Raw genomic sequence first — 13,869 nt, 5'->3', positions numbered from 1 at the left:
CCAACATGTTCGTTGGAAAGGAAAAAAGAAACCGAAAAGATGGTGGAACAGGGAGTTACGAGAAGCGGTCGCTGAACGATAGAAAGCATCCCGATAGCACAGGCAGGCAAAGAAGGCGCAGTTTCCGCAGGATGAAGTAGCCAGTAAATTGAATATATACCGGGACAAAAAGTCTATGGTTCAAATACTGGTGCAAGCAAAGATAAAACGGGGAAGTGAACGTTGGTTGTCAGAAATACGTGAGAAAAAAAAGGCCGCACCTACAATACTTTGGAACCACATAAAATTATTAGGCATGACGTCAACAAAAATAAAACAGCCTATCCTAGACGAAAATGGAAACACACTGGAACGAGAAGCGGCAATAAATTACATCCGAAAAATAACAGCCAAATCTTTCCAAGGCAATGACGAGGTTGTATTTGCAGAAAAAAAGAGAACGAAGGAGAACCAGATGGAAAAGGAGCTGGGGCTCACAAATTTCAACTGGAAGAAAGCCGAAGAAAAGATTCCTTATTGCAAAGCCATAGGGCTAGACGACATTCCCTTTAGGCTGATTAATGAACTAGGACCAACAAGTAAGGAAACTCTGGTGAAAGCAGTGGAAAAACTTTAAAACAGAGCAAAAATTGACGAATACCACACAGTTGGCGACAAAGTAGAATTAATTTACTTTATAAAGGTAAGGGGGGGGGGGGGGAGATAGAAGTCACTCGTATAGATCGTTGACCATTACATCGGTAATATACAGGCTAGCAATGCAGGCAATCAAATGAAAGCTGCAAGCATGGACAGAGAATAATGGAATTTCGGGAGAACTTCAGAATGGCTTCAGAATAGGTAGGCGTTTAGATAAGTTATTTGTTCCTACACAGTATATTGAAATATCAGAAGTAGAAAGCACTCCGTTATATGTGACTTTTTAGACATTACAGGAGCCTATGAAAACGTAGAGCACAACATCTTGTGGAATATTCGGCAAGGTGGAGGTTTCGGTGACGATTGTCTACAGCTTTTGAGAGAGATTAACCTAGAAACTACCGCTTGCGTTGAATGGGATGGGATGAGGAGCGAGCAGAAAGTTGATATCAAGAAGGTACTGAGGCCGGGGTGCCTTCTATCCCCATTGCTGTTTATGATGCACATGGTGAGGATGGGGAGGGCGCTAGAAGGAAGTAATATCGGATTTAATCTCTGATACGAACGGGCGGGTACAGTAGTAGAGCAGCAGCTTCCAGGTTTATTTTATGCGGACGACATTGTGTTGGTAGCTAACAAGCAAAGTGATTGCAACGTCTGGCTAATATCTGTGGACAGGAACCCAACAATATAGGTTTGAAATTTAGTGTTAGAAAATTAGGTGTGATGGTATAGAGTGAAAATAGTGAACGGTCAGTGGCAATACAGGGCCAGGAAATACCTCGGGTAACAGAATGTGAATACTTTGGTATATGGATATACAAAGGCATTATATATATGGAAACACAGGAAAAAAACAATAACAGTGAAGGTGAAGAGAAATGCAGCCATAATGAAGCACAGTGCGCTATGGGGATATAATAGGTACGTGGTGATCGGAGATATGTGGAAAGGTGTAATGGTTGCAGGACATACTTTTGAAAGTGCGGTTGTTTGCTTTAAATCAGGTGTACAATCAGGATTCGCTGGGAACCAAAGGTCAGAGGGACGCCTCGTATTGGGTGCTCAGGGGAAGGCTACAAATGAAGCTGTACAGGGTGATATGGCCTCGACTAGTTTTGAAGTGGCAGAAGCAAGCAGTAAAATTGAGTATGGAGAACGACTGAGGAATATGGAAGACAGTAAATGGGCTGGGAGAGTGTTGAGCTGTCTGTATAGGAAAAACATTGGTTCACAGTGGAGGAACAGAACTAGGAAGCTTACCAGCAAGTATGCGGCCTGTAGGGTGGGCAACGCAGCAACAAAGAACGTCAAGCGGAAAGTCAGAGGCTGAAATAATCTGATCAGTGGCGGCAATGGAAAAGAAACCTGCCATGAGTAACTACTTTAGAGGCAAAAAACGAAATGAGGAGAGAAACAGTTTATGATAACTCCAAGGGAAGCTCATTACTTTTCGAAGCGACATCGGAATGCCTTAGAACACGCACCTATAAAGCGAGATATAAGAAGCAAGAAGCCTGTACTTGCTGCGGTAAAGCTAGGGAAACTATGGAGCATGTTTTCTTAGAATGTGAAGACGTCTAGCCAGCGGTCGATTCAGGTACCGCTGGCCTCCTTGAAGCCCTTGGGCTGCCTGAGAGCAGTGGAAAAGTAAACATATCCGCGATAGGGATTAGTGAGAGCCGATTGGAGGATTGGTGGAAGAAAAGTGGGGCAACGACAAAAAACGCAGACGTACAAAAGCAAAGTTCGCAATAGGGGATCAGGAAATTTGGTTGTGAGAATTCATACTGTTTTTCTTCTTTTCTTACCTAGCCTAGGTAGGACAATAGGCAGTATAATAGCAAGAGCTTAGTGGCGCAACCCAGTTTGATGAAATCAAACTATTAGCGCCACCTACTAGCGCCCCCCAATGACCAGACAGCCACGTTTACCTCGAGACGAAGCACCCTAGGAGAACTCAAAAAATGCGCAAAGACTAAAAACGACTCGGTTTGACAATGACACCAGCTGGCACCACCAAAATGACACCAGCTCGCCGAGGTGGTATAAATTTTACAGTTTCGTAAGTAAACCTCACATTCAACCTACTAGCATTCAAAAGCATTTCATGCGGCAAAGTGGCAGATGGAAAATACTTTGAAAACCCTAACGCCTCACTGGCACTGACGTTTCAGTGTTATAAAGGCACCTTTTACTCGCATTTCCTTCAACATTAATAACAGTTTCTTTATCATGTGAGGTAAATTATAGTTTTGAAAATACAGTTCATAAGTACTAACTTATTTTGTGTTCGTCATTTGCTTTCCGTCGGTGGTACAGTGGGATATGGGCGTTGAAGTCGGCGCTCTCATCACATGTCGAAGATTATAGTGACGCCGCGTTGCGGCCGCTTGCTGCAGCGCACCTCTGGCCCCCGAGGCGGTAGCCTGCTATTTCGGCTCCACTGTGACGCATGAAGCAGAGTTCGACGCCAGGATGCCGCTGACGCCGGGCTCCGAGCCGTCCTGGTCGGTACGCTTGGCCTTCTGCGGTTGCATTCCGAGCCAGTATCAGAACCTGACCGATAAGGTCAACGAGTAAGTGCGCTGCTGCAATTCCACTCTTTTGTGTACAGAATACTTGTCGAAACTTAACGTTATTCTTAAAGACAGATGACGACGTGGCAAGGGGGAAAAAGCCCCAGAGACATTTCATAGGCCAAATTTATAGAGAAGCATTAATGTGCAGCCCTTCTGGGCGCTGTGTTTAACATGCGCGAGAGTAACACGCTGCCTCATGCTGCATTAAACCGATATTGCTGCTGCTAGACGACCTAGTAGAGAGGAGTGCCCGTGAAATGCCGAAAAGGGCAGAACACGCGTGCGTTCTGCCATGGAGATTTACTGCTTTTTTTCGTTTCCAGCACAGCCACTGTACATTACCAAAATATATAGACCCCAAGTCGTGGGCTCGGATAAGACTCGCCCCTTGAAATGCCGTCCTTTAAGCGCCTTCTATACGTCTAAATAATTGAACGCACCTCCTCACGAGACCTACGGAGATTGACAGCGTGCATATTCACTCAAATGTGAAACGAGCCTTCGTTCACTCGGGTCTGTGAAGAGCGCGAGTGAACCATTGAGTGAACCATTGGCTGACTCATCATCAACGGCTCAGCCTATAGGCTGAGAGCGAGTCAGTACAAGACGCGGTAACACCAAATCGTTCGCTTCTCTTCTTGCCTGTGCATAAAGGGTGCTGGCACCGATCTATCTGTGGTTCATAAAGCCAGCAATGGTGTTCATGAACGCGCACGCACCCAGCGGCTGTGACTTTCTTAGGAAGTTCATAGCGATCGTCAGAAACAATTACCACTCTGCCAGCGGCCAGTATAATACCGGTGTGGCATCAAATAATTTCGTGCGCACTAGCAAGTAGCGGCGTCGGTGTTGAAAAAGAATCACTGGCCATGTAGCGGTAAACGCGAGAGAACTGATTTAGTTATACGTTGGCCTTCTTTGAGCTCGCGGGTCTATGGCATCAACCACGTTCACGTCATTGCAACGTGTTGTTCAGAAACTCATCGAAACACGTCCAGCCTCTACGAGGAGCGAAGTGCAATATACTGCGGTGTAGACCATCGCATATATATATGTATATATATATATATGCACGGAAATCTGCTAATATCCTTGACCTCGTCTTCACCACATCTCCTGATTCAATTTCTTTATTGTCAATTATACCTGGTTTAAGCGATCATTCCGTGATTCATTTTGCAATCCCCTTACGCTCGCCCCAGCGTCTAAAATACTGTAAGAAAATTTGTGACTGCAGTCGAGCAGGGTTTTCCTCGCTCAATGACGAATTACAAAGTTTTGCCGATTTCTTTTTGCTGCAGTTCTGGGAAAGGACAATCGCAGAAAACTGGCTCCTTTTCAAAAACAAGCTTGAAACACTAACTGAAAAATATATTCTGACTCGATTATTATCTCCATGCAACAGTGGCGTAGCCAGAAATTTCGTTCGGGGGGGGGGGGGAGGGGGGGGGGGGCTCACGTTGCAGCTTGGCCTCCTGCTTAAGAGGAAGCTTTATCTCGGATGCTCCTATCTAAATACATGTAGAAGGTGAATTAGTTTTTCTCGGCAACCACAGCACAAAACTTGATGAGGTTTGTTCCATTTAAAAGAAAAATTTAAGTTCAACTGTCTTCTGGTTGCGAATTTTTTATTTAGTTTGTCCATTCTTTATTAAAAATTGGCACAAATTCAAATTTCACACAAATTTTCAGAAAACGAAACTATCACGTTTAAAACTCTGTAACTCAAAAATGAAAAATAATATCATAATTCTATGAATTGCATCTAATAGTACATCTACAGAGGACAAAATTGACATGTTACAAATGAATCTCAAACAATTCAGCATTATCGAAATACGGCTTTTGCAGAACCCTTGTGCACCACGTAACTAATTCACGTAAAATACAAATTGACATACCGAATTTGTCCGCTTTGACGCTGATAATAGATGCCGTTTGAAGAACCGCGATATCTGTTTTTGATGAAGAGCTTTTAGTTTCTAAACGTCGTGCTTCTATTTTTTTCGCACAATTCAAATTTTTCAAAATATTTTTAAACAAAATTCAGGCCCTATATAGAACTTCCGCTTCCAACAGATACTATAAGTTAACTTTCTCGAATTAAACAAATTGCATTAAAAGGGATCCAAGGGCTATCTCAGAAAAGCGTTTCTGCGTTTTACATTTATTTCAATAGACCACATCGGAGTTGGGCCTGAGCTAAAGCTTCCTCTTAAACAATTTGTCGAGAGATCAAATACATGAATAATAACTGCATCGTCATTGCCAAAGATGCTGCAAACGAATTCTTGAACGCTACGCACTGTCAGAACAAGTACCATATGTATTTTTTAATAAAAAGATGTAATCCTATGTGCCAGAAATTGTGCTCAAAAGAACTGATATCAATGCTTCCATGTTTCTGTCTATTTAATAAGTAAAAAAAATATCACACAATCCTTGGAACTATATCAGTTCGAAACCAGCAAAGCAGCGCATGCTACTGATATGAAGAACGTAAAGGCCAAGAAATGAACAAGTTGAGGACAAATATGTTATAGAAACTTTGTCATTCAACAACCTTTCTTACATTTTTGTACATATGCAACGGCCAGTGAAAAATCACAATGACGCTGTCATTTATTCCAATGTATTACGCAGGAGCAGCTGTCACCAATCGTGTATCGTGAGTAATTGCACCGAAATTATCATCCCAACAGACAGCACCTATATAAAGCCGTTATGCAAATTATACGAGGGCGAGTCAAATGAAAGTGAAAAAAAATTAAATTATGGGGTTTTACGTGCCAAAATCACTTTCTGATTATGAGGCACGCCGTAGTGGAGGACTCCGGAAATTTCGACCACTCGGAGTTCTTTACCGTGCAGCTAAATCTAAGCACACGGGTGTTTTCGCATTTCGCCCCCATCCAAATGCGGCCGCCGTGGCCGGGATCCGATCCCGCGATCTCGTGCTCAGCAGCCCAACACCATAGCCAGGTCGTGGAACGAGATGACCCCATTCGTCCATTTTCCACGTCGTTTGTTCTTGATTGCGACACGCAGCCGATCCAGCGTTTCACAATATCGAAAACGATTGATAGTCTCTCCGGTTTTAGAAAATTCTGTCAGTAATGGGCCCTGACGATAGAAAAAAAGATAGTAAACACCTTTCCGGCGGAAATGACGGCCTTTGCTTTCCTTGGGGGCGGTGAATTCGAATGTTTCCACTCTAAGCTTTGCCGTCGTGTTTCAGGCTCGTAGCAGTGGCACCATGGTTCGTCCCCGATTACGATTGTAGACAAGAAGTCGTCACCCTGATTGTGATACCGGATCAGATGAGTCAAGGCAGCGCAGATCCTTCTTCTGGCGGTGGTTCAAAATCTTGGGCATCCATTGCGCACACAAGAGCCGATGACCGAGATGTTCATGAATTATGGTGTGAACCGAACTGCGACTGATGTTCACACGCTCTGCCAGTTCATCGACGTTTATCCTCCGTTCTTGTCTCATCAGCTCATCAACTTTTGCTCTTGTGTTGGGGGTGATTGCACGATGGCTTTGGCCCGGTCTTGGGTCGTCTTTGCAACTTTAACGTCCTTTTTCAACTGTTTCCTCCAATGCTTCACAGTGGCCGATGAAATGCAATGTTCAACGTACACGGCAGCCATACGGGCAGCCATAAATATTTAAATTTCCTTTTGGGAAACACCTTCAGCTGTCAAAACATTCACGGCACCCCGTTGCGCAACTTCTGAATTGTAAATTACGTCACGCAACCATGTTCAATCCAGTGTATGAGAGCATTAAAGAACATTTATCCTGACATATGCATGTCACTTTTGTAAATGAAAGGTGCCTGTGTGCTACGCGCATGCCTCGCAGATAATGAACCGAACCATTATTGCGCGGGGTCGGTAGGCTCACTTTCATTCAACTCGCCCTCGTTCATTATAAATGCGAAGATGCAATGGAATATACAAATGCTTGATTAAGGGCAAAAAAGTGTCACTGGTGTTGTAATCGCACCGCTGGCACGAGTTGTTGGGGCCTCGGTGCTGACGCCCGATATTGCCAATGGGTCGCAAGCCCCAAGGGTAGCGTTGGCCTGGCGGCCTGGGGCACTGGAAGCATCCGAAGGTCCCGGCAAAGCAAGAGAAGACTGGTAACAGAACAACTTGTTTATTCTAACATAGCAAAAGAGCGGCCGGTCAGGTCGACCGAAGTGGAGAGACGGGAGAGCACGTAACTCAACAGTACAAATCGGAGCCTCTCTCCTGGCGTCCGGGGGCAGCTGCTCTTATACTCTCGGCGTCGCGGTCCAAAAGGGAAGGTCACGGGAAGAAGGTCACGGGACGGCGGAGCATGAGCCCACGACGGCGCGCACGGTCGAGCCGAGAGACCTGCTGAACCGAGTGCAGTGACGCATCGCCAACCCGCCCACACGACGGCGCGAACGGTTGAGCCGAGAGACCTCCAGGCTCCTCATTCGGGGAACTCCGCTCCCCGGCTGCCGCGCTTTGACAAGCGAGGGCACACACACACACACGCACACACGAAGACACGTGGCACTGAAACACGCCTGGACACGCTTGGCGGGTAGGCGTTGCGGCGGCGTCGAACGGGCCAAAATGTCCGCCGCTTTGAACAAAGCCCCGGCGTCCGTTGCATCCGCGCCGGCATTACCGCGCGTTGTAGGCGAAACGTAACAGACCGCCCCGCCGGGGGAAGGAGATCCCGATGGTCAGGGGACTGCATCCGCTGTCCGGAGGGATGTCGCTCGATGATGCTCATAACCGAAGTCGGGCGTCCCTTGGCGTTTCCCGAGCGCAGCGCACAGAGAAGGCCTCGTTCTCACGTTCAGGTGCACACAGGACACTGCAAAGTGACTTCGGGAGAGTTGACATTTCTGTTCTCGTTTCCTGCAAGCGTTAGAACTACGCCGAAAGTCAACCGCTCAGTCAGCAAGCACGGCACAACCCTCACTAAGCCCTGCCAGGCTCTTTCCCCTTTTATACTGCTGCCTAGTTCCTTACAGTAGTTTAGCAGCACTCAGAACGCGTCCACAAATCGGAAAATTGCACTAGAAAGCACATCATCACTTTGAAACACTACACAAAAGCAATAGGTTAAAAATCCTGCCTCAGGAAGAAAAACATCAGTAACAAGCAATTTTGAGGCTGATTCCCACGTTAGGGGCTTCGACTTAAGCCATCGGCGTTACCGTTGAGACTCCCCTTTTTGTAACGCACCTCAAAGGAATATTGTTGCAAAGCGAGGCTCCAGCGCAGGAGGCGGCCATTTTTGGGAGAGATGGTCTGCAGCCATTGGAGAGGGCAGTGATCCGTTTCAATGATAAACCTCGAGCCGGCTAGGTAACATGACAATTTCTGAACGGCCCACACGATACACGCACACTCTTTCTCGGTGGCGCTATACGCCTGCTCACGACTCGTCAGCTTACGACTAGCATACAGGACGGGGTGTTCTACTTCTCCATTTTCCCGTTGGCACAGTACAACGCCCATGCCTCGCTCACTAGCATCACACTGAACAACGAACCCTTTTGTGTAGTCGGGCGATCGTAGCACAGGCTGGCTTGTTAGGGCGCTCTTTAGGGCGCTAAAAGCTCTTTCCTTCGTCTCATCCCAGACGACTGTTTGCGGCTCTGTCTTTCTTAGAGCATCCGTCAAGGGAGCCGCGATATCAGAGTACCTGGGGATGTACCTCTGATAGTAGCCGGCGACACCTAAGAACGACCGAATATCGGTCTTCGTACGCGGTTGCGGGAAGTCTCGCACAGCGGCCACCTTTATTTCAGAGGGGCGGCGTCGACCCCGACCAATCACGTGTCCGAGGTAGACAACCTCGGCCTGTGCTAACTGGCACTTGGGAGCCTTGACTGTCAAGCCCGCATCGCGCAGGCGGGTTAGCACTGCCCGCAAGTGCGCCATATGCTCGGGCCAGGATGCGGAGAATATCGCTACGTCGTCTAGATACGGTAAAGCGAATTCTTGCTGTCCCCGCAACACTTTATCCATGAGGCTTGAAAAGCAGTATGGCGCGTTCTTCAAACCAAAACTCAAAACTTTAGGACGGAATGTCCCCATTGGTGAAATGAACGCCGCATACCTACTAGCCTCTTCTGTAAGTGGAACCTGCCAATAACCCCTGACAAGATCTAGGGTGGAAATAAACTGAGCGCTACTCACTCTCTCAAGGCGCTCCTCGATGTTAGGAATCGGATAAATTTGATCCTTAGTGATGGAATTAAGGCTGCGGTAGTCGACGCAAGGACGAGGTTCCTTGCCCGGTACCTCAACTAAAATCAAAGGGGAGGTATAATCACTCTCACCCGCTTCAATAACACCGAGCTGTAGCATTTTCTTTACCTCAGCCTCCATAATATCGCTCTGGCGGGGTGACACCCGGTACGCCTTGGATCGTACTGGCTCTGGGGAGGTAAGTTCTATGTCATGAGTAAGGACAGAAGTCCTACCAGGCCTCTCAGAGAATAGACCTTGAAACTCTTGTAAGAGCTGGTGTAGTTCGGTTTTCTGCACAGGCGACAGCGATGCTTTACTTATTAAGTCACTAATGACTTGATCGGTGTCTTTCCTGTTCGTCACTGAGCCTAGTCCCGGAAGCTCGACCGGAAGCTCTTCTAACTTTCCCGCATCGGGAATTTCCTCTCCAGTATCTGGTGCCTTTAACGCTACAGGCTCAATTTTATCCCGTTCGGGCGTGCTCTGAATACTAGCTTGCTGCGCCTCTGACCCTTTCTCATCGTTCAACAACGTCGGCCCCGCAACTACCGCCTTTGCAGCGAGCTCCCGAACCTTCGATCTGGTTAAGGCCTGAACGCTAGCCTCACCAAACAAAAGCCCCTTCTCGCGCAGGAGGTGATCGGACCTGTTCGAAAATAGGTACGGGTACTGGGGGGGCAGCATAGATGACACTGCGGCCTCCGTCTCAAGTGCTCCGAAAGGTCCTTCAATAAGCACTTTTGCTACCGGCAGACACACGCTATGAGCTTCCACTGCTTGCTTGATCCATGCGCACTCGCCCGTGAACATATCGGGTTCTACGTAAGAGGGACGAACTACATCCATCGTAGCTGCGGTATCGCGAAGCACTCGGCACTCTTTCCCGTTCACGAGGAGGTCTCGCATGTAAGGCTCGAGAAGCTTGATGTTCTCGTCAGTGCTGCCTAATGAAAAAAACACGACTTTTGGTTTTGTTTCTGGGCACTGCGCCGAAAAGTGACCCGGCTTCTGGCACGTATAACAAACGCGCGCTTGCCTCGTCTCGAACCGCTTTCTGCGTTCGGCTTCGGTTGCCGCCGTCTCCTCACGTTCGGTCGGACACTGCGCCGAAAAGTGACCCGGCTTCTGGCACGTATAACACACGCGCGCTCGCCTCGTCTCGAACCGCACTACGTGTATCCCCCTTTGCTCTCATGGGTGTGAACTTCGGCCTCTCAAACTTGGAGCCAAATTCACCCTTTTGACCGTCCTTAGCTCCACGAGCCCGACGCGTCACAAACTCCTCGGCTAACTCAGCGGCTCTAGCCACCGTACTAACGTCTGGCCTATCCAAGACCCAGTACCGCACGTTCTCAGGTAACCGACTATAAAACTGTTCTAGCCCGAAACACTGCAGAACTTTCTCGTGGTCACCAAACGCTCTCTCTTCTTTGAGCCACTCCTGCATGTTTGACATAAGCCTGTACGCAAACTCTGTATATGACTCACTTCTGCCTTTCTCGTTTTCCCGAAACTTCCGACGGAACGCCTCCGCTGACAGCCGGTACTTTTTAAGCAGACTCGATTTCACTTTGTCGAAATCCTCTGCCTCCTCTCTCTCCAAGCGAGCGACTACGTCGGCCGCCTCGCCGGGTAGCAAAGTGAGCAAGCGCTGTGGCCACGTTTCCCGAGAGAACCCCTGCTTCTCGCACGTTCGCTCAAAGTTAACCAGGAACAAACCAATGTCCTCTCCAAGCTTAAACGGCCGCATCAGGTCAGTCATTTTGAACAATACTCGTTCTCCTGCACCGTGTGCCTGACTTCCATTACGAGCGCGTTCCATCTCTACCTCGAGACGCTTCATTTCCAAAGCGTGTTCGCGCTCTTCTTTTTCTTTCTGTTCTTTTCGTTCACGCTCATCTTTCTCTTTCTGTTCTTTAAGTTCACGCTCATCTTTCTCTTTCTGTTCTTTAAGTTCACGCTCCCTCTCCTCAATGGTCTCAAGGCATTCCGACAGCTCGTCATCCTCAGCTTCTAACTCAAGAATAGCCCTTAGCAGTTCTGGTTTTCTGAGTTTGTCTGAGACATCCAGACCCAACTCTCTTGCAAGCTCCAGCAATATCGGTTTGCGCAACGACTTCAAATCCATGGCTGCTCTGAATGCTGCTTTCTCTACTGCCTACTATTGTCTTGCCGCAAACTAACCCGGCAGCAACGACAACCACAATTACCAGCTCTGTTTCTAACACTAACAAAAGCCTGGCAAAACTCAGAAGAAGAAAGTCCCGCACTCACCAAACCTCGCAGCCAAGACTTCAGCGCAGTCGTTCCGCTGCAGGCAACCAGTCATCACACAGGGCTCGTTGCGCTGCTCCCGGATGGTCGTTGTGCTGCTCAGCATACAGTCAACCGCATCTCTTCGCTGCTGGCCTCCGTTGTCGCGATCTCACCGCTGGCAACCAGATGTTGTAATCGCACCGCTGGCACGAGTTGTTGGGGCCTCGGTGCTGACGCCCGATATTGCCAATGGGTCGCAAGCCCCAAGGGTAGCGTTGGCCTGGCGGCCTGGGGCACTGGAAGCATCCGAAGGTCCCGGCAAAGCAAGAGAAGACTGGTAACAGAACAACTTGTTTATTCTAACATAGCAAAAGAGCGGCCGGTCAGGTCGACCGAAGTGGAGAGACGGGAGAGCACGTAACTCAACAGTACAAATCGGAGCCTCTCTCCTGGCGTCCGGGGGCAGCTGCTCTTATACTCTCGGCGTCGCGGTCCAAAAGGGAAGGTCACGGGAAGAAGGTCACGGGACGGCGGAGCATGAGCCCACGACGGCGCGCACGGTCGAGCCGAGAGACCTGCTGAACCGAGTGCAGTGACGCATCGCCAAGCCGCCCACACGACGGCGCGAACGGTTGAGCCGAGAGACCTCCAGGCTCCTCATTCGGGGAACTCCGCTCCCCGGCTGCCGCGCTTTGACAAGCGAGGGCACACACACACACACGCACACACGAAGACACGTGGCACTGAAACACGCCTGGACACGCTTGGCGGGTAGGCGTTGCGGCGGCGTCGAACGGGCCAAAATGTCCGCCGCTTTGAACAAAGCCCCGGCGTCCGTTGCATCCGCGCCGGCATTACCGCGCGTTGTAGGCGAAACGTAACACTGGAAAGAAAGTTCACTGCACGTATACACAAAACCTCGCAACAAGATATTTAAATATACGTATAAGTCTCCAATAACTATACGTATCTAAGAAAAAGTCACTGTATATAATGCGTCAAACAAGGCAAATAAACTTGTAGCGCAATCACAGACGCACAGAATCCTGGATCCCGCCACCATTTGTGGGATCTTAGGGTCTCACAGGAGTACCGACCACCGCGGGTTCGAGCTTAGCGAGCCACAGGGCCGCGTCAGCCTCTAGCGCCGCTGCGCGCGAGCTCAGGCCACAAGGGGCTACCGAGCGACGCACGCAAGAACACAGTATTGCCCTAAGTTGACGGAAACCGTTTATTGTCTCCAACGGCACCCAACACTGCACGAACGCCCGGTCCCGGGACGGCGGGGAACCAAAGGGGTCCCGCACCAAGGGCGAAAATACAGTTAGGGGCGCCTGTAGCACGTCGCTGCGAGAGCACAGGCTCAATCTGGGATGCGCCGCTAGGAAAAGACCCGGCGGCTATGCTACTTGCTCTCGCGATAACCGATGGGGCAACTCGCGAGAGCTCGGGCAATCTCCTTCGGCTTGGGCCTCCGATGAGTGCGGCTTGGCGTGGTACGACCTCGCGCGAGCACTAGGCACACGTTCTTCGGCTTAGCGTCGGGATAGGAACAACACGAGGTACGCCCTCCCCGCACGGGCAAAGGCGCCGTGCGTGAGCTTAGTCGTAGTCACAAAGGTGTCGGTGGACGAGAGGAAGCATGTACGTACGGGGCGCCGTCCCAAGGAGCAAGAGCATCGCTACCGTCACGGCAGTAGCGACCAGGGGCCGCACCGTGACGTCACTAGCTCCGCCCTCACCGCGAACCACCTCGAGTGGAGCGCCACCGCCAAAACTAGTTCGGAGCGAGAACGATGTGGCTTTAAGGATCGCAGAACAAGGTGAAATGCGCCCGCGCAATGGCGCGTCGAATTCCCCAAATCCCCACACATTCCATCCACTCCATCCGATGTATCGCGTGCGACGGAAACCGGCGCGCTTGCTTCCCGGTTTTCTCCTCTGCGCACGCAAGCCTGAGCCACCATCGGCAGCTCACCCATTCCACCCCCCCCCCCCCCCTACTCTTCCATTCGCACTTACAGCATGCGGTGCGCGGTCACGATGTTATTGCCCTAAGACTTCATACAAAACACGAGGGCGACGGCAACAGCAGGTATGCGCCTGGAGTCTTCATATAAGTGCTATCACAATAATATAATAAT

The 13,869-nt window shown here is 49.3% G+C and overlaps 1 protein-coding gene across 1 annotated transcript in view; it reads left to right on the top strand.

Moving 5' to 3' along the window:
* Positions 1 to 13,869, top strand: part of LOC126540846 (uncharacterized) — a 97,723-nt gene that overhangs the window by 66,526 nt on the left and 17,328 nt on the right. The window contains exon 14 of the mRNA XM_050187674.2: positions 3,042 to 3,218. Within this exon, the coding sequence (XP_050043631.2) occupies positions 3,042 to 3,218 (177 nt within the window). The remainder of the gene's footprint in view (positions 1 to 3,041; positions 3,219 to 13,869) is intronic.

The sequence above is a fragment of the Dermacentor andersoni genome, chromosome 2, assembly GCF_023375885.2.
Source record: "Dermacentor andersoni chromosome 2, qqDerAnde1_hic_scaffold, whole genome shotgun sequence".
In the NCBI taxonomy this organism is placed as follows: Eukaryota; Metazoa; Arthropoda; class Arachnida; order Ixodida; family Ixodidae; genus Dermacentor; species Dermacentor andersoni.
Note: the sequence above shows the minus strand (reverse complement) of the source record. Positions and strands in the feature narration are given on the sequence as shown.